The following is a 21007-nucleotide window of genomic DNA, read 5'->3' on the forward strand; positions in this document are numbered from 1 at the left end:
CGTGTATGAACACCAGCTGCAGTGCATGTGCTGTACTATATTTTACGCTACAACTATTAATAAAAAAAAAAACCTTATTTGAGAAGTATCTTGTCTTGAAATTCGAGTAGCCAATACATTTAGACATTGGAAAAAACAATGAAAAAATCTTATACAAAGTACAATATTTGCGTTGTCCTATTATAATTCACATGCACTAGAAAACATGAAAGTATTCATGTGATTTTGAGAGTACAATACGTTAGTCTTGAGCAATTTTAAATCATTTTTATGCCATTCGTATTTTATTGTACCAATACATATTCGATATATATTGACAATAACTCAAACTAGAGATACTAATATCATATTCAATATATATTGATAATAACTCAAACTAGAGATACTAATATCATATGCATGCATGTCTTAATCAAGTAATATAATGATTATACTCCCTCCGTCCCACTGTATGTGAGACTTTTTTTTTACACGGAAAATAAGAAAGGTGTATTTTATTTGTAGTTAAAAAAGTGAAAAGATGTTTAAAGGATAAAATCTTTACAAAAAAAAAAGAATCTCACTTACAGTATGACGCCTAAAATAGAAAGAGTCTCAGATACAGTGGGACGGGGGAAGTATTATCTAAAGACAAAAGTCTCATATTTAAGTCCATCGCTACACTATCTTTGAAAATATTTGTTTCTCTTAACAAATACAGAAGACTAATATATATTTATTCTGTGTAAAAAAAAAGTATATGTATATCTTATGGAAACTTGCCTCACAAAATGCAAGACCTAATGCAATAAAATACAATAGAAAAATACTCCCATTGTCTCGTTATAAACGCCCCAAAGAAATCGGACACGTAAATTAAGATAATGTAGATACAATAAATAAAAATAAAGCAAATGATGAGAGATAGAAAGAGTAGATAAAATAATTTATTTCATTTTTAGAGTTAAGATATTATAAATGAGACATCCCATTCCCAGAAAGGAAATTGAAACGTTTTAAGCAGAACGGATGGAGTATTATTTTACGACCAAAGTCGAAATGAGAAGTTTAGAATAAGTAAGGCACAATGCTACAAAATCAGAATATTTTTTTTTTTTGAGATGAACAAAATCAAAATCAGAATATTTTGAAAAGTCTAAATTACAAAAATGCTTCTTCAATTGAATACAGACAGTTCTATGACAAATTAGGCTTACAAAATCAGAATTCAAGACCTTGTTGAGTAGAAATAAGTTTTGGCACAAAATTTTTGAACATTCTTTTTCTTGTAACAATGTACACAAAGTAACCCATTCAGGGGAAGAAATGACTGAGTAAAATAGAAGCACTCGAAGGGTACCCGGTTGAGCCACTCGAAGAGTCCAAATGCTGCTGTCCCGACAGTCAGAACGACATGACAAAATTTTGCCTCAAACGACCGAGAGACGAAGGATGCTTCTTTACTGTGAAAATTTAAAATGAGTTATATTGTCAAGGGCCGGGACGTTGCCTCACAGACCACGGGGGAAGTTGTTGATCTGTCCCTCCTCGAGGATGTCTTTGTCGTTCGCCTTGTAATTTATCCTCATACGCATGACAAGAGATTTCTGAAAGGCAAAGCATACATTTGTACGTGCTCAGAATGTGTGAACGAACATTGATTACTGTTTCTTTCTCATGGGAAAGCGCATGCTAAACTATGTGAACTATGTTTCTGAATTCATAAGCACACATACCTTGCCGTGTTGGCTGTTCGAAACTCGCAACGTCTGCGTGATCGAACCATCGCCACTCGCAGGAAGTGTATTGCTGCTAGCAGGATCCAAGTGCAATTGAAGAAACTGCAAGGACATGCAAGAACATGATTTAGGCTCTCCAAAGTAGTTACAGGCCGGACTTATCTTAAGACCCGCCTCCTGATTGGCTGACTTTGCCACAAGATAGAAGTTAGGACGACGGTGCCCTTAAATTACCTTGGGAACTGCAGCCTGGAATACAAAATTTGAGTAGATATTAGGTGACTTGTTCATAAATTGAGCCTCGATTAATGTGGTCTGCGGGCTGCCAGGCTCCTTTGAGAAGTTGAATGTTACTTTCAGGGAGCTGCTCTCGAATGCAACAATTGATGGATAGGTTGGGACGTCGGTTACTGCAACTAAAGCGAAAACATGAGAAATTTACCAAGAATATATAGTGATGAATGCAGACGTACAATGATGATTACCGGGCACAGATGGGCTGGCTCCAAAACCATCCAACAAATCCATCATTGAAGAACTTCCAGCAGGGTTAGAAGCTTGCACTGAAGGCGAGGGCGTGGGCAATTTCCCCGAAAGGTCCCCTGCGCTTTGGTTATCTTGACTTATAGATAAAATATCGAGCGTGGATGAGCTACTTTGTGCTGGAGGAGCTCCAATTGACAAAAGGTCCAGCAACATATCGGTACCACTTTTGTTGGTCTGATTGGTTCCTGAATGACATACAAAAGAAGAAAAGAAAAAAAGCATTAAACCAAAACTGGTACAGAAATTACATACAAATAAAATTATATGCAAACTTATCGGCATCTCTTTGAATTATTAATAACAAGCAAACACAGCAACTCTCTAACCAGCAACATACACTAAAATCTATCTCTAACTGCTTATGCATTTTAAAGCAACCAACAAGTTAAATAAGCGAGCGCTTCAGGCAAACATAGAGAAGGGTTTCAGATTATTAAAGAAATCAAAGCTAATTATATTTTCAGTTAAGTCAATTAGCAAAATCAACCTTGTAAAGGAGCTGGGGACATATCGACTCCAAGTAGATCCTGAAGAAAATCTCCGCCAGAGGGGCCAGAGATTGGAACGTCATCAGAACTAAGATCGAGCAAATCAACTAGAGGAGGTGATACGGGTTTGGCAACTCCATTAGGAATTTTTGGTGGAGCTCCTTGCGAAGTTGAAACTGCATTTGGCACAGAACCAGCTCTCCTCCCACTGAAAGTTGCCTCATCAAGTACTGGCATCCTTTCTACCAATGCAGACCTGAAGAAATGCATGTAGCATGCTCATAGAACCATGTAACTGAACCATAGGTGGGGGATGTAGATGCATACAAATTAATTACTCTAATTTTACCTGATTTTCTCATGCTTCCCGATAATAGAATTAAACTCAATTGCTCTCTGTTGCAGTTCAAGCACAAGGCTTCGTTTTTGATGGTGAATAATGTCATTTACCCTCCTGTGACATATTAGAAATGGTTCCTTGCTTGAGTAAGGAAATTATAGATATCAATGTATCTTAAAATGCTATCACATAATGAACGTTAGCAGCCAGAAAAATAGAGAAGCGGAAGTATATTCAACATAGCATATTAATATGGGAGACATTTTGCGCTAGCAGTCAATGAATACTGCAAAAGTTCTCAACAGGTGGGAAAATGTGGTCCAGCTCCACATGATAAATATCAATATTTTACAGTGGAATGATGGTAACGTACTTTGAAACGGAAGGAAATCGACTCGATAGCTTTAACAAAGCAATCAAGCACATAGCTTGAGTCATGAGATCGGAAGAATCGCGTCCAATTGCAGTTTCTACAACATCAACAGCATCAGCCTCTGTTACCTGTTCCAGACAAGAAAAATGGCTGTGATGATTACAAGAATGAAGATTTCATGATTTTATTCACAGCAGATCCTTCTTGACTTCCGTACTAACTAAGGAACCAATGACTGAAAAGGGGCTACTAAGCAAACCAACTGCAAACGATGAAGAGTTATATTTACTTTTTAAGATTTGGGTAGATGCCCCTCTAAGAAAGAAAACTTAAAGAGCTAAACTATTGCAGCCTTACTTATCTCTATGAAGTACCCTAGAGAAATAACTCTATTCCATTAATGTCAAAAAGGGAAAGAAACTTGAGAAAAAGAATGCTTGATGAAGAATGAAAAAAACCAGAGATTCTTCATAACTAATCTAAAGAGTAAAGCTCAATGCAAACTATTATAAAAAAAGCATAGGTGCTCCTAGCATCTATTAGGTCCAGCTGCCACTAACTCATCACGAGAAATTAGCGGACAATTTGAATTCGTAATTGGTAGAAAAAGGTTGATCAAAGTTTGTCATGAAAATTAAGAATGCGTTGAAAAGCATGAACTCACGGTTATTGGGTCCTCTATATCAAGCATTCCGGCATTACTAATCAGCATGTCGCCATATTCTCCAATGCACCAAACAGCTACACGAAGAAGAGTTTCCTAGGGGAGAGACAGCACAACTTTAAGAAACAAGTGGATAAGTGCAGTAAAAACATACCACAATTATTATCCTTCCTCAGCTAGGGCACACCTGTTCAGTTTTCCTTTGCACAGCCTTGTACAGCGATCTTACCGTGTAACCATGGAGATTAGGAGCATTAGTAATTACAACAATAAGGGCATGCCACACGTCATCCTTCACATTATTTCCAGCCTGCACTCAACATTAAAACAGTATAAATCATTAGTGAAATGGTCCGCACATCATAGAATAACAAAAAGATTAGCTACATGGCATTTCTTCTTTGTGCATCCTAGTGTTGCATGAATTCATAAGACAGACAGTATCAGTACACTGAACAATAGTACATGATTTCTTTGTCAAGTATTAAGAAAAAATTTCACAGCCAAGTTCAGTATCAAGGGAAATCTCAGAAAGTATTAGTAGCATACCTCTGATAGGACCTTCAGCATCTGATCGATATACCATATTTTCTCAGGGGAAAACCTGGAGCACCACACAGCAGATGATATAAAGCTATGAAGAACTGCAATAAACTAGAAGACATTTAATTATTCAAGTTCAACCATTTCAAATATGTTGAATGATACTAATAAGGCCCAATGAATCCAATCACTGCTTCAGTGAGAAGAGCCCACAAAAAATGAAAAATGAATGGAATAGCTGCTAACTAAAACTGACAGAACATAGAGATAAAGATAAAGGAAAGAAGTTTTGACACGTAAATACAGTTGTGGGATGAGGGTTAGACAAGGGAGAGATGACTACTAGGAAAACAGATCAAATATAAACTATTGTAAATCCCCTATATGAGTATATGTTAATGTTATTTCCTCCCAAAATAAGACATGTATACGGTATACCACACATTCTAGCACAGCACACATCAATGATTATATCACTTAAATTATTGGATCATGGATAGAGACTAGAAGTCATTTAACTCGTCAAACTTACTTCTCCACAATAGAGCAAATTTTGGCACTGAGGTCTCCCTTAAATTCAAGGTCACTAACTTCAAGATAGTCAACAAGCTCCTTCGTCAACTGCTTCACATTGTTTTCATTTACCAGAAGATAAACAAGCTCAAGGGCCCTTTTACGAATTGAAGCATCTGAATCCTGACATCAAATAAGTCCATGAGTCCCTAAGATTGCACATCCAATATGTGCTTAGAAAAATAAGTTCAGCAGATAATTGGAAAAATGAAAAGAAACTGAACAAAAACAAGTGTACTTTGGGTTGGAATCAGAAAAGTTACCACAGAAACTCAAGAAACCATGATAGTTCAGTAAGATTGTTGGGCTGTTTTTGTTTTCTAAGGAGGGATTGGTTTGTCAAGTCAAAAAGTTGCAGCAAGCACCCAACAACGATGATACTCATTACTTTAGAGAACTAACCAAAAACTAAAGAGATTTTCCAACAATGAAACCCATACAATTAAGTGATATTTTTTTGGAAGCGAAAGAAAAATATATTAAGTTTTAGCATCCACGCAATAGAGATGCATTCCATCACACCTTTACACATTCCAGAATTGTGGCCCGATGCCTTTGCACTGCTTGACTATCTAAGGCCATAGCTTTCATCAGCATATTCAACGCGACATATCTGAATCAAGACCTAAATTCATCAGATATATGAAAATACAAATTTAAAAGAAAAACATTGAATAATACAGAACAAGACAGAATTCTTAGAGAATCTTTTGTCTTGTATGGTACAAGAAAACTTGGATATTGGAATTGTTTGTCTCATTCATAAGGAATAAATTCTTAATTATCACATTGAAGAGGACCAGTTCCTTTCGACAAGGAACACAGGGAAATCATTAGTATCTCAATGAAACTGGAAAAACTTTAAATGAAAATTCGTTTGATTGTCTGAAGCTCGAGAATCCCCAGAAAATAAAGATAACAGATGTTATTCCTGACAAATAGTATGAAGTGTCAAACCAAATTAATAAACAGACCTGATATTGTTGTCCCGGCTGGACAAAAATCTTCCCAATATATTGACAGCAAGCACCCTTAACCCTCCATTATCCTCAATGCTCATTATTGCAGCAACACATTCATAGAGGATGGCATTCCCAGCATTTTTGTTTGACTCAGTTTTGGTTGCCACCTGCAATAAAGAAGCAAAACAAATTAAATTTGTTACTATAGAGATACTGAGATAAAAACACTATGAAGGAATTCAAGAGACAATATCATTTTCATTTTTACAAAAGAACAATGTCTTTTTTTCACTTATTTTCTCATTTACAGTTGTAAAAGGGAGGGCAGATGTGAACAAGATAAGGATGCATCAGATTGTAAGTTTCTTAAGTTTCAAGGATGGTTATAAATAATTTCAACAATATGCATGTAACAGAAAACATATTCCCAATATAAAAATTTATAAAAAGTGCCTCGTGATTGCTTCGAACAACATGTAGAAAGCTAAATGGTTGCAAGAACATCCTTCAACATAAAGAATTATGCCGTCTGAAAAAGAAAGCAAGTTAATGCATGAGAAATGCCAAGTTACCTGGGCAAGAAGATCATTCATGATATCACTAGCATCAGCATCTCCTTCGCCCAAAACGCGCAAGAGCTTGAGCAATCGAATATGAAGAAAAGGATCTGTAATCCCAGAAATATCATACTCAGGTGCGTATGGACTGTTCGTAAGATCCCTTAGAAGTTTGACTAAGCCATCGATGGATTTCTAGAACCAGAGGAAATAAAATAGGAAAAAGATCAAAATCTTGTAAGCTGGCAGCTTCTTCATATTTTAATTTTTAGTAAGAAATACATAGAGATAGTTTTGGAAAAATTACCTTTTTGAAATACTCAAGAGCCTCATCACTGATTTTGCACAGATCCGTGCATAGTCGGACTCCTGTTATTAAGACACCGTGATGCTTTTCCTTCAGTAAGGCAGCTGCAGGATTTATGAAGTTCTCTGCCAGGTCTGGTACTTTCTTAATTATCCTTATTGTGCATAACGCTGCCTACATTATATAGATTGTTGGGTCATAATGAGGTCCGATTCTTAGAGTCTGTGTTCTAAAGCTGCTAGCCTACTACTCTGGAGCCACAAAGTACTGTAAAGGCATGATTGATAAAACTATAAAAATTTCTGATATTTTTTTATCGTTCTCATAAAAACACATTCATCTTAGTTTCTGAAGAAACGAAATACAAAAAAATCGGAATCGTCACTGATAGATAGATGATTATGGTACCACTAGAAATAACAGTAGTTCTTCAACTTGAACCAAGAACACGAAAGGAAGATCTTCTTCGAGATAAGCATACAAATATCAATTTTATTAAGAGAAGGACTTACTTTTTTCCGTATATTTGGGTCTCTAAATTGAAGTAATCTTTCAACATCTGGGGCAAGATCACGAGCCATCTCTGCAGAACCGATATTCCCCAAGGCACACAGAGCAAGTCCAACAATATACTGGTTGGTGTGGTTTAGATCCCTGTGTACAAGTTAAGGTATCCAAATGCAATTAACTTTTAATAGCAACAAATAAATAATCATCTATGGCATCAATAGCTTTGTGTTTCCTTGATTCTGGGTGATCTTGTGTGCAAGAAGAAGTATTCTTGTCAAGTAGGAAACATATATAAAGAAAATCAACTTTAGAGTGGTTACTTACTGTTTTATTGAGTTGGTGACAAGCATCAGAACTTCCTGTCTTTCATCAAGAAGCAACATAAGGCCAAGGTATCCTATTCTCTTCTCTGGGAATCCCGGTGATGCAATTAACTTCAGGCACTCCATTTGACCAAAATGTGTTGGGTATCCAAGCATGTGAATAAACATGAGCTTCGCCAAATTGCGATGGCTATAATCTTGGTCATTTTCACTAATTGCAGCTCGAATTGCAGCACATTCTTTTCTTACAACAGCTCGTTCCTCGGCTGCAGTTTTGCATGCACGTATGGCTCTAATCATGTCCCTGCGAGAAAATAGTCAGCTTAATGGACATTTCCTGACCTAACCCAATTATCATGATAAATAAACAACTCATACATCAATGCAAGGGCAGAAGAGAATAGTTAAAGTTATCATAAGGATATGATGTAAGTTGCAGATGTAGTGATGAGATGGAGGAGGATAGTACGATTGATTACATCAAAATAAACTTTTCTTATTGCAGTCGAAACGGTTTCTGCATTCTGCTCTACCATGATTGCAAATAAGAGAAGAAGAATGGTGAACGAATTTTCTAGACATATAAAACTTTACTTCTCATCTTCATTTACCACTGCTTCATAAACCCAGGATTGAGGATTCCATGTCTCAAATTCCTCAAGATAAAAATCAGAGCTTGACTTGAGACAAGTTCCCATAAGTCATCTCGTCTCATCTCAGACCCTTCTCCAATCACAGCTACCTTCTCTACTGGTTCTTCTCCTTGCATAGTGATTGTCTTTTAACAAATAAGACATGCTAAACTCCCTAAATTAACTCCAATATCCAATCAAGATTTATAATGAACAGACTGCCTCATATTTCCAAGAAACTAAAATGCTACATCGATATCCTACTGCTATCGGTTGCTCATCATTTTACAGGAAAATACAATCTTATCTTCATAAAACATTATCCTACGTGCCCTAACATACTACCAATGCCATCATTCAATCAAATTCGAGCTCATCAAAGCCCAAACTGACTCAATTCCACAAAATCACAACAAGGAGTGCTAACCTCATCCGCGTGCCAGAGGAAAACGGATTCATGGTTGTGCCCGTTTAAAAGCTCCGAGATAGCTCAACCAGATCCAGCTATGATTACTGAAGAATTTTCCTCAAAATCCGAACTCAAATGCTTCAGCAGAATCCTCAAACAGACGAGATCACGAAACCAAAAAAGGTAAAAACCGACCGAGAGATCTGCAGGAGGTGAAGAATAAAATCTGAGATACTCAATTTCGGACAAACGAGCTGATAAATGGCGCAGATTGAGAGCTGATTGATCGGAACAAATGGCGAAATCGATCGAATTTAATGGTGGAAACTCTTGTGTGCATATGATGACGATGATGGCATTGAAGCAGGAGATGGAAATTTTAGAAATTGCGCACTGGAAAAAATTTCTCCTTTCGCGGGAGGAATGTTCCTGTGCGGTGCGGCGTTGGGAGCCGCGGTGTCAGTGAATTTATTATTGGGCTTTACTTTTCACTTTTCTGGTTTAGTGGGCCCATCAACAAAATATTGATGGGCTTTGATATGGCCCAATAAAGCAATTTCAAGTCGAGGCTTCTATGCACGCTCCCATTAATTTTATTAATTTAATTAGTTATTAATTAATCATTGATTATAGTTGAATAATTTCTAGTTAAATTCCAATTATGATTAAAATATTTAATTACATTCCTGTTTATAATTTAATTGAAATTTATTAATCTCCAATTAAGATTTATTAATACTTAATTTTAATTATTGATTAATTAAATAAATCATATCCAATCTAATTAAACTAATTACTAAATTCTAATTATGAATTTATTCATTTTACTAATAATTTAATAATATTTACTATGAATTACTTTTTTTTTGATAAAATATTTACTATGAATTACTAAATCCAAATTAAGTAAGGATAGATACTAAATTGTTAGTATTATTTATTAAAACCGTAAATATTACATAACCCTTAATTGGTAATAAATTATACTAGTAATTAAGTATTAAGAGGATGAATCTCTTAATTGCTAACTAGTTGAGTTGAGTTGAGTTGACAGTAATTCTCATCTCAAATACAAATTTTGAACCAACTTAAAACAATTTAAATCACCATTAACACATGTAAACTTTGCATCTATTCCTTCTTACAATTACAAAAACACATTTTTACATATAAAGAAAAAATATATTTACAACCAAGATCAAATATGGTACACCATCCCAACTTCTAATGTTGAAGCATGAGGCACACTCAATGCATAAGTTGGAGCTCTACAATTCCTCCTCAAAAAATCATACCCTAAATTTATCATCATCTTCTTCATCCAACTTGATCCTTGCTTTGCTCTTACATACGAGTGCCCCAAAATATAAGCTACACCGCCTTCCCGAGCTTCGGCGAGGTCCCGCAGCTCATCCCGGGCGCGTCTCTCGATCGTCGGGCTCTCGGGGATGACGAACCGGACGCGTTTCCTCACATTCATCACCGGAGGAGACCGTATTTCTCTGAGTTCCGATGTGCCCGCCGTTTCACGATCCCCTCTGTCGTCTTCGTCCTCGCAGAACCGGATCCCTTGATGGGTTGAGGGCGATCCGACGACGACCATTTCATCGCTATGCTTTGCGGAATCTACGTCTTCGTCGGTTAGGGCGGCCTTCCCCGTCCTTATAAACTCGGCTATACTACATACCAAATCGTTCTCGAACTCTAGGTCGTCTTTGTGGGCGTCTCGGTAGCCGTAACGAACGATGCATCGGTAGATCCGATGGTCTCTAGGGCCGATATGTCCGACAAGAAACCGTTCCTCGTGCCTAACGTGAGGAACGGGGACGGACTTGACGCAAAGGAACACGAGAACTTGGTGGAAGGCCGGGAGATTGGTGACGAAATGCGAGAATATTGCTGGGATTCCGGAGACCAGCTCCGTGTGTATGAGGCCGATGCCACGGACACGAACAATGCCGAGGCTCGGACCGAGTTTGAGAAGCCAATCGACGGAGACCTTGTTTTGAACGTCAAACTCATATGTCTTGAGCGTCCCGTAGTGCCAGATGCTCATCGTTATCATGAAGAAGAACGAGAGAGCAATCGGCACCCAGGCTCCTTCGAGAAACTTGACCAGAGAAGCCGAGAAGTAGAGGGCTTCGATCGTCCCAAAAAACACGACGAAGAGAATTGCCAGGAGGACGCTCTGATGCCAACACAATACAATAATGAGAGACATCAAGCAAGTCGTGACCAGCATCACGGTGATAACGGCTAGACCTAAATATAGAAAAACATAAGATTGTGATAACCTGAGCAGTAAGACGACCTCACACGAGACTCCTCCTTAACATTGAGTTATTTGCTTACCTGAAGCATTACCGAGACGTCTCGTGTCTCTAAAACCGACAGTTACAGCCAGGCATAGGATCATCAAACTCCAGTTGATTTCGGGGATGTAAATCTGTCCGTGGAACTTCGACGAGGTGTGGACTATCTTGACCCTCGGAAAGCAGCCTAGGGCCGAGCACTGCTTTATGATAGAAAAGGTTCCGGTGATAATGGCTTGGCTTCCAACCACTGCAGCGAGGATCGCTATCACCAAAACCGGCCATCTTAGTTTCTCTAACACAATAACACAAGCACGTCGTGTGAGTGGAAACGGCGTTATGGACATTCTTCCACATCAGATGAGATTCGATTAGGGATTCTTACCAGGTACGGAGACGTAAAACCCGACCTGATTCTGCATATCGTGGTGCTGAGAAAGATACGCAGCTTGCCCCATGTACGCGAGGACTAGGGACGGATAGACAAAAGATGTGAATGCTATCTGCAAATTTAGGAATGATCCTTTCAAGATTCACATTTTACATTTCAAGATTCACTTTCAAAACAGCAAATCACATAAACGACAACTGTGTCAAACCTTAATTGACAATTGGGAGAAGTGCCCGAGATCAGCAAACATTGCTTCCGAACCTGGAAAAACTCAATCTTATATTAAACATATCGCGTAAAGAGAAGACAATGCTATCTCGAGAGCTCCTACTTACCTGTTATGCACAGAAGAATCCCTCCCAACGACATCCAACCTTCTCTTTGAGTTTTCTTTAGAAATACATAAATGTAGTACGGCGATAGAGCTTGATACACGTGAGGGTTCCAATAGAAAATATTGTACAGCCCGATAGAACTTATGCACAAAAGCCATGTCACGACCACAGGTGCGAATAAGAATCCAACCCTGTGGGTGCCATAATGTTGAAGGGCAAACAAGGCTATCAGTACGATACAAGCAACGGGTACTTCTACATCTGCAAGATTATTGCATTTTAAGCAGAGCATGAATGCATCGAACAGATTACAGCGTAATTACAAATCATATCCATGAGGCAATTTTTTTAAAAAAAACAATGCCACAAACAGAAATAATTTGGTCAATAAGCATTCAAGTTGTGCACAAATATAGAAATGTGGCAATATTCTCACATCTCAAAGAAGAAAACCATGAAATGTATTAGGCTACAAGCCTTCAATAACAACTCGAAACTGAGGAATACGAGAGTCTAAGCAGTTGTAGGGTCATTGCAGGAGCATTAAAATTCTCACAAAATAAACGAATGATAGCAAGACATCTCACTTTCACGAGGAAAGCTCGTTGTACAGCACCTTGATTCTGATCCCAATTAAAGAAAACTTCACAACGTTCATATTCATAAATATCACAAAAACACTTCTCCCACACGTATGGTCGGGGAAACCAGGTAGTCAAAGCACGATCAAGAATCTTCCTGAACGATCATTTCAAACTTAATACACACGTTACACTATTCAAGCAGGCGAAAAAAGAGCTTCTAAAGTTAAATATATCCTTGAATTAAAAAAAATATATAGTTTGTGGTTTGAACAAATTTTAGACATTCCCAACTGTTGGAACACTATGCAGACACCATCTCATCCTAATCACTTTCGACTTTTTCGATAATAAAATTCAAGATAATGACATAATACAGTGGAACAAAAAACAATCTTTAGCACAATCAATCAATTCCATAAAAATTGAGAACTCTTACATTTGTGATGCTCTTTTGCCATGGCAACTTCAACACCAGAAACAGCAGAAAACACTGCAGAAAAAATGGCAACAAAACATCAACCAACCAAAAAACTCAAAATCCCAACAAAAAAACAACAACACACACACAGACACACACCAGAAATTGCTGGACTCAATATCCCATCGCCAATCACCATACATGCTCCAAGCAGAGCCAACACAAGCAAGAACCTCTGCAACACTCTGTATCTCTCCAGAGTGGACTTCAGCCTGACCCCGAAGCTTGTCGGCACGGGCCCCACAACATCCCTCTTGTAAGCTGACAAATCCTCATCAGCCTGTTGGAAGCTAGGCAATGGATTCACCCTGGCATGCCTGCACAAGAGTGAATACAAGGCAAATGTGCCTCCTTCGCCATTGTCATCAGCTCTTAACACAATGAACACATATTTCAGCAGAGGCACAAGAGTTAATGTCCAAAACACAAGAGACAAAACTCCATAGATTTCCTCATTCGTGTCTGAATGCTCAATGTCCTCAGCAAAAGTGCTCTGGTACACATACAGCGGTGAAGTGCTCAAATCTCCATACACAACTCCCAAGCTCTGGTAAGCTAGTGTGAGAATCGTTCTCCAAGACTCTTTCTGCAGCAATAACCCATCGCTATAATGCATATATATTGAGATTCTTGAAGGCCCAGAAAATAAAAATCTCACCTTTATTTGATTCTGATAAACCCCACTTTCTAGATCCATCAGAAATGCTCTCTCAGTGATTGAAGAAAACCATCTCCACTGAAAATTCAAGAATTTCAGCTAAAGAGTTTGCGGTGGCAGCCCAATTTATAGATACATATATAAAAATTGATAGTTTATGAAAATATGCCTAAATGTGCCACAAGCGGCAGTTGAACAACCTCCAAAGGAAAAACACCAAACAAAGGAAAAGGCAACCAATATAAGAACTCAAAGAAGTGTGTGACAACAAAATAGAAAATGATTAAGAAAAGTTTGACAATCGGAATCAAAGATATGGTTATTCGGAATATTTTGTTTGTGACTGAGACTGAGATCGAGTTTTTGAAACAATTTTTTTTATAAAGGAAATAAATGCTTAAATAAAATATTTTGAAGACTTGACTCTAAAAAAAACAAGCCCAAAATACCAAGATAATATAATAATAATATTAAACTTAATAAGTCAAACATGAATTATAAATAGTTTAAGACTTAAGAGTTATATATACTACAAAGGGTTTCAAAAGAGACATTATTTTTTTTCAAATGAGTTCGACGTGCCCATTCGACTCTTCATGCGCCTCCAACATCAATGACCTGAAAATATTAAATGTGGGTTGAACATATAAAGTATACTCAGTATGAGATATCATATAATCATTGTCCATTAATAAAACAGTAACACATACAGTATAACATACATAAACTTCAATTCGCACAATGACATCCCAAGACTTTAATGTCTAGGACGCTATTAGAATACATCATATTAAAATAGACAATAAATAACTACGACATGTATTTAAATAAATCTCACACCTGAAACTTGAACTTGAACTTTATAATTATCAGTAACAAATTAATTTCAAAGTCCACGTTCTAATCGCGCCGCACCTAGTATGATAGATTCAATAATAAAGTATAAGGCCTAATTAAACTTTAGAACCTTAGGAATATATTCTATAAGACCATCAAAATCATTGGTCTAATTAACAGAATATCTTTTCATATAAAAATTTTAGCTCAATATTTAACTTAAAAATAAGTTCAAATTATATTCACATGCCAAGCTCAAATTAATTGAAATGAGAAACCCAATTATAAATAATAATGCAAGCCCAATTTGTAAATAAAAGTAAACCCAAATAAGAGCCCAATTGATGAATTAAAGCTTGAGCCCATCAACTTAAGCCCAAAATCTCTTCTCTCTCTCTTAAATTCTTCTCTCTTTATTTTCAGCACACAACTCACGCACACAGCACACACTCACGCCACACCCTCTCTCTCCGCCGCCGCCTCGACGGCGGCGCAGTCGACGGAAACCGCCCCCTCTCTCCTCAACATCTCTCTCTCCCTTCTGACCCTCCCTCATCTCTCGCCCTCCTCCAGATCCAGCGCCCCCTCCAGCCACCCCTGCCGCCGCCGCCCCTCTTCGCCAGCCGCCGTGGCGCAGGCGGCGCCGTCGAGCCGGTTCTCCCCTTCGGCTCGGCAGCACCCACTCACCCCAAAATTTCCATCTCACTCTACCTCAAATTCTGATTTCTTTTCAGTTGCAATGAAAATAGAAGAGATTATTCATTTAGAGCTCTTAGATTAGTTAAATTGTTGATGATGGCATTTGATGTTTATGCGCGACTCAAAATGTTGGGTATTTGGATTTAAGAAGAATGATTGTGAAATGAATGAAAGATAGATTTGTATATTGAAAACAAAGTGTAAGAATTTTGCAGAATTAAATAAATTACCAGTTGAAGATCTCTGTAGAGGAATATAGAGGGATGAGAAGTCTGCTGAAGCAAGGCTTGTTTTTGGTGAAATTTTTAGAAAGATGGGATTTGATCAGCTGATGGGTGGGTGAGTTTAAATAGAGTGTGTCGATGATAGGATTTTTTTTTTTCTTAGATAAATTAGATAAGTAAATAAAAAAATTTTAAATTTTTATGATGGTGAAATTTAGAACTAGGTAGTGTGCGTGTGTTGACCAAGCGATAAGGGGTTAATGCCTAAGGCCAAAAGTTTTTGATTCGAGTCTTCGATCCTATAGCGCGGTCTTTAAAATTCTTTGAGATTCGAGTCTCCTCTTTATTTAATACTGTTTAAAAAAAAAAAAAACACATGCGCACACTAAGATTGAAATAAATGTACACTAAAGATTGAAATAAATGTGATAATAAATAAAGAGATGAAGATGAATTTAATGAAGTAATAAATATTATATAAAAGTATATAAATATTTCAATTAAAGTTAATAATTAATAATGAGGGATGTCAATCGGACCAGCCCATTCGGTTTCGGGTTATTTTCGGTTTGGGCTAGTCGGTTTTTTTATTTTTCGGGCTAAAATTTTTCGACCCTAACCCTAACCCACTCGGTTTCGGGCTAGCCCGTTCGGGCCCACAAGTATTACAATTTTTTTATATGTTTATTTTTTTGTATAGATAATTATATACTTGTAATAAAAATATGTCATATTTTTAAAATCAAGACATTTCACTCCATTTTAGATACAAAAATTAGTGTTTTTTTAACATAAGTTTACATAATATCTAACTTTAATTTCGTTTCTGATAAAAATTGTATATAGATTTAACATAAATGACAATCTTTCTATGATTTTTATATCATAGATTTTTGTTATTAACCTTTGGAAAAAATCAAAACATATTCTACAAGCATCAAAATGTTATTATCGAATTAAAAAGTAAAGTATTAAAGTTTAAAAATCAATTATTAAAAATGTGACGGTTAATCGGGCCAACCCACTCGGTTTTCGGGCCAACCCTATCGGGCTCGGGCTATTTTCGGTTCGGATCATTCGGGCTAAATTTTTTTCGGGCTAAAAAATTTCAGCCCTAATCCACATTTTTTATCAATCTATTCGGGTCGACCCGTCGGTTTCGGACTTTTTTGACATCCCTAGATTTATGTATATATTGGGCCTATCACAATTTGGCTCAATTTAATAGATTTTTCAACTTTCTAAAATTAAAATGAAAGGTTCAATATTAAAGAAATTGTACTAATGTTTATACATCTTTGAACATAAAAATTTATATTGTTAAAAGCATTAGTTGTAGTTCAAAGTCATTTTTCTAATTAGGGGCGCGAACAGACAAATTCATGAATTTGACGTATAATAAAATTTCAAAGGACTTCACCATTTAAATGTTGCACGGTAACTAAAGTTTAAAATAATTAAAATAAATAATTTTAGATAAATTACTCAATCCTAGTCAATTTTAAATCGAGCTCCAAATTAATTAGGATTTTAATAGAATAGCGAGTTATTTACTAATCGAGCTCGAACCGCGGCGAAATTTAATAACTCCTGTTTAAATTGAGCTCCAAATTATTCACTACTTATAGAAATTATGATCGAGCTCAGTTTGAAGCAATTAGACCCTATTCGTAATTAATAGAAAGAAAAAAAGAATTCTTTAATAGCTTTAGTTTAAATTGAGCTCGAACCTAATTATAGGGTAAATATCATTTGAAATTTCAAATTATATCAGTTCTATCAAAAATATATTGAACTATGAGAAGTGTCTTTTAGAACTTGAAACTATTAGGTTTGTATAAAAAGTATCGTTAGTTCATTTTTTCGGCCCGTAAAATCCTTGTGTGATTCATTGAAGATTAGATCATATTTTTGCATAAAAGAGATAGAGCGGCGCTTTTTTGCTGAAAACATACTTGAATAATAAATAAATACTCTCTCCGTCTCACAAAAATATGAACATTTTTTTTTGGTGTCTCACAAAAAATATGAACATTTTCGTTTTTGCACATTACTCCCTTACTTTTTATCTCTTCTTTTTATACTCATTCACAAAAAATCCATCATGGTCCACCACTATTTTTCCTTAATTAATTCATTACTCTCACAACACTTTATAAAGTGGGACACAATCATTTTTAACTAACATTTCTTAAGACCCGTGTCACTCTCGATTGTTCATGTTTTTAAAAAATAGAAATTATGATCGAGTTCAGTTTGAATCATTTACGAATAGGTTAGTGGGAAAATAAATTCTTTGATAAGTAAAATTTCTATTTGAAAAGGTGTGATTATGGTTTATGTGAATAATGGGAAGTTTTTAAGTGGGTGACAAACTAACTGACCATCACTATTTAACTTTTAGAGAGGGAGAGAGAGAGACGTGTAAACGTGTGCAATTATATGCAGATAAGTGAGAGATATTACATCAAATTATCAAAATAGTATCTTGATTTTGGCAAACTAGATTATAATATTCGACTACGTTTTCTACGTGGTTGACTCTTGGGAGATGAAAATGATTTTCGAAATTACTCCTTATTTTGGTTTTTAGCTAAGTGAGTTTTTTAATATTTTTCAAACTCTAATAATACTATATCAATTTTGGGACGTGGTCGAATTCGATATCGAGTTGTGAGTATTTTTAAACAATATTTTAGTTACATGAATCAATTCATGAAATAGTTTAAATAAATAAGTTGTCTACACTATCTTCACATAACACGTAATTAATATGTGTGATTTTTTTATTTAAAACAAAAAAGCTATAGTTCTTGATGTATATTTTCTTTTATGGGAGTTAATGATTAGGGTTTAAATTTACTTCGTGTACATAACTATTGGTAGGGGTGGAAAATCGGGTACCCGCGGGTACCCTACCCGCGGGACGAAAACTGTCGAAAACAGCACCCTCACCCGACCCTCTTCCCCGATGCGGGTACCCGAATACCCGCAGCGGATACCCGCTGCGGGTATGAGGGTACCCTCACAGTCCCGCGATTTTTTTTTTAATTGTAATTTTGCGGGTTTTTGGTCCCGCTGGAGGGTATTTCGTCCCGCGATAGGGTATTTTGTCCCGCATTTCACAAAAAAAATTGAAAATATCCTTTCTATTTCATCGATTATCCATAAAACCTGTGACGAATAAAATTCCTAATATTATTAAATAAAATTATTTAATTTTATTTTTAAATTTTGGTTAATTGGTTTAATTCCTAATATTATTAAATAAAATTGGTTTAATTCCTAATATTTATTGGTTTAATTCCTAATATTATTAAATAAAATTCCTAATATTATTGGTTTAATTCCCAATATTATTGGTTTAATTCATAATATTTATTGGTTTAATTCCTAATATTTATTGGTTCAATTCCTAATTGGTTTAATTCCTAATATTATTAAATAAAATTCCTAATATTTATTGGTTTAATTCCTAATATTATTGGTTTAATTTCTAATATTTATGGGTTTAATTCCTAATATTTATTGGTTTAATTCCTAATAAAATTGGTTTAATTCCTAATATTTAATTTTGGTTAATTGGTTTAATTCCTAATATTATAAAATAAAATTATTTAATTTTATTTTTTAAATATTTATTGCGGGTATGCGGGTACCCGCGGGTATACCCGCGGGTACCCTCTACCCGCGATTTTTGAGGATGCGATACCCGCACCCGACCCTCCACCCGAATTTTGCGGGTATCGGGTACCCGATACCCGCGCGGGTATCGGGACGGGTGAGGGTATACCCGATACCCGCAACCCGATTTTCCACCCCTAACTATTGGTGTATGATAATTGATAATTATAAATAATTATACCATGTCGAATTGGTATCATATGAATGTCATTAGCTAATTACTCCCTCCGTCCCACTGTATCTGAGACTCTTTCTATTTTGGGTGTCCCACTGTAAGTGAGACTTTTTCCTTTTTGGATAAAAGTTTTTCCCTTTAAACACTTTTTCACTTTTTCACCTACACACAAAATACACATTTCTTAATTTCCGTGCCAAAAAAAAAGGTCTCACTTACGGTGGGACGGAGGGAGTAATAGTTTCTTTTTATATATTTTTGTAATTTGGGACGATAGTTTTTCAATTTTTGTTTTCGAATTGTTGTATCTTCTTGTGTATCAACACCTATTGTTTTGTGAATATTTTTTTTAAAGCAAATTCTCCTGTGCGGTCAACTGTATACGATGCGGACGGTTTGAAAGTTTACATTTCTTCACAATAATGTTTACTTTTATTCATAGAACTTTTACTTTTAGTTATTTTCACTCATTAATACTTTTATTCTTAACTATTTGGTCGAGTAATTGTCGTAATAAAAAATAATTATTGTTACAATAAAATGTAATATTTCTAAACTATTACATTTATTTACGATAAGTGTTACTTTTATTTATAAGAACTTGTACTATTACGTAAGTATACATTTGTACGAACAAATGTACTCCGATCCCTCCGTCCCACGAATTTTGACACATATTCAAATAAAGTAATAATTAGTCCAAAAATAAGGGGTCTTAATTACATTCTCTCTCCTACTTTATGACTTTATTACATTTTATCTCCTACTTTATCACTTTTATACTTTATTAGCTACACACTTAAAACATTAAATCTACAATTCCTTAATTCTCGTGTCGAAACCAAACGTGTCAAGATTCGTGGGACGGAGAGAGTATATCTTATGCTTATTAAAAGTATCACACCGCATTCCATGCAGTCAACCGCACAGGAGACCAATTCATTTTTTTTTATGTATATTTGTTGGTTTTATGTACTAACATTATCGTATCTCAATGTAAAAAGAATTGGATTTGTTTAGCATATATTCTCACATGGTGTGTCATTAATTTTTTTTTTTTTGATCAAGTAAGAAATCAATATGAAATGGTACCAGGGGTACCAGCAAAAGTTTTACAAGAGATTGGTGACCAAGTTATCAGTACACCAATCAGAAAAATTCAGGTCTTTCGGAATAATCTCGAAGATTTTGTTCCAACTCCAAGTCCTAACCTTAATATCCGACAAGACGGTTTTACAATCCCAGCCACCGTCTTCAAATCTGCATTCGTTTCTGCGTCTCCACAGCATCCAAATGGAGCACACCCATACCATCATAAGAAACTTCCTGTTCTTCTTTCCGCTTTTCAGATCAACGAACGTCTCGAAGTGTCTTCTTGCCGTATTGAGTCTAACTGTGGTGAATCCCAGCCATTTCTGAATCTCGTCCCAAAGCTCCGCGGTTTTCGAACAAAGGAGGAACAGATGGTCAGTCGTCTCCCTTTGGCTTTTGCAGAATTTACATCTAACCTCTTCGTCGCCAAGCGTCACCTTGTCATTAATGTGTGAGTGAAAAATATGATGGAACTATCATATTTGAACTTCTTTTTTGAGGCGAAATATGAACTCGTGTATTAAAATTCGAGTGAACGATATCCAAAAGTCAAGACGAAAAATTCAATTTGCATATTATTATATTATTAAAAA

At 36.0% G+C, this 21007-nt stretch overlaps 2 protein-coding genes across 9 annotated transcripts; both read right to left on the minus strand.

Moving 5' to 3' along the window:
- Positions 1-1111: 1111 nt before the first annotated feature.
- LOC131025279 (AP-1 complex subunit gamma-2-like) lies at positions 1112-9392 on the minus strand. Of its 4 annotated transcripts, none has more exons than XM_057954981.1 (18): positions 8964-9392; positions 7906-8208; positions 7584-7725; positions 7072-7245; positions 6780-6959; positions 6220-6374; positions 5768-5858; positions 5205-5368; positions 4679-4733; positions 4317-4439; positions 4130-4225; positions 3466-3593; positions 3102-3206; positions 2752-3008; positions 2204-2449; positions 1953-2128; positions 1716-1820; positions 1112-1586 (listed from the first exon to the last, which is right to left on the minus strand). In XM_057954981.1, exons 1-18 carry the CDS (start codon positions 8993-8995, stop codon positions 1491-1493), a joined length of 2628 nt encoding a protein of 875 aa, XP_057810964.1. In that variant the 5' UTR covers positions 8996-9392; the 3' UTR covers positions 1112-1490. The 4 variants fall into 4 exon arrangements, with proteins under 4 accessions (XP_057810964.1, XP_057810963.1, XP_057810962.1 ...); XM_057954980.1 differs by having other exon boundaries at positions 1953-2134; XM_057954979.1 differs by having other exon boundaries at positions 2192-2449.
- A 641-nt stretch (positions 9393-10033) lies between these two features.
- On the minus strand, positions 10034-15599 carry LOC131025280 (potassium transporter 6-like). Of its 5 annotated transcripts, XM_057954984.1 has the most exons (11): positions 15470-15562; positions 14544-14618; positions 14256-14321; positions 13704-13781; positions 13145-13631; positions 13004-13057; positions 11984-12244; positions 11857-11909; positions 11643-11760; positions 11298-11552; positions 10034-11207 (listed from the first exon to the last, which is right to left on the minus strand). In XM_057954984.1, the coding sequence occupies exons 4-11, from the start codon at positions 13740-13742 to the stop codon at positions 10144-10146; spliced, it is 2331 nt and encodes a 776-aa protein (XP_057810967.1). In that variant the 5' UTR covers positions 13743-13781; positions 14256-14321; positions 14544-14618; positions 15470-15562; the 3' UTR covers positions 10034-10143. The 5 variants fall into 5 exon arrangements, with proteins under 5 accessions (XP_057810967.1, XP_057810966.1, XP_057810969.1 ...); XM_057954983.1 differs by lacking the exon at positions 14544-14618 and having other exon boundaries at positions 15470-15599; XM_057954986.1 differs by lacking the exon at positions 14256-14321.
- Between the last annotated feature and the right edge of the window lie 5408 nt (positions 15600-21007).

The sequence above is a fragment of the Salvia miltiorrhiza genome, chromosome 5 (genome assembly GCF_028751815.1).
Source record: "Salvia miltiorrhiza cultivar Shanhuang (shh) chromosome 5, IMPLAD_Smil_shh, whole genome shotgun sequence".
In the NCBI taxonomy this organism is placed as follows: domain Eukaryota; kingdom Viridiplantae; phylum Streptophyta; class Magnoliopsida; order Lamiales; family Lamiaceae; genus Salvia; species Salvia miltiorrhiza.

Coding starts and splice junctions, on each gene's coding strand:
- LOC131025279 (XM_057954978.1), bottom strand. CDS start 8,995: ATGAATCCGTTTTCCTCTGGCACGCGGATGAG. Junction 7,726..7,905: donor GTCACCAACTCAATAAAACA/GTAAGTAACCAC, acceptor ACTTGTACACAG/GGATCTAAACCACACCAACC. Junction 4,440..4,678: donor TGCTGAAGGTCCTATCAGAG/GTATGCTACTAA, acceptor TGTTGAGTGCAG/GCTGGAAATAATGTGAAGGA.
- LOC131025280 (XM_057954983.1), bottom strand. CDS start 13,742: ATGGATCTAGAAAGTGGGGTTTATCAGAATCAAATAAAG. Junction 13,058..13,144: donor ATTGAGTCCAGCAATTTCTG/GTGTGTGTCTGT, acceptor TTTTTTCTGCAG/TGTTTTCTGCTGTTTCTGGT. Junction 11,910..11,983: donor GATTCTTCTGTGCATAACAG/GTAAGTAGGAGC, acceptor GAGTTTTTCCAG/GTTCGGAAGCAATGTTTGCT.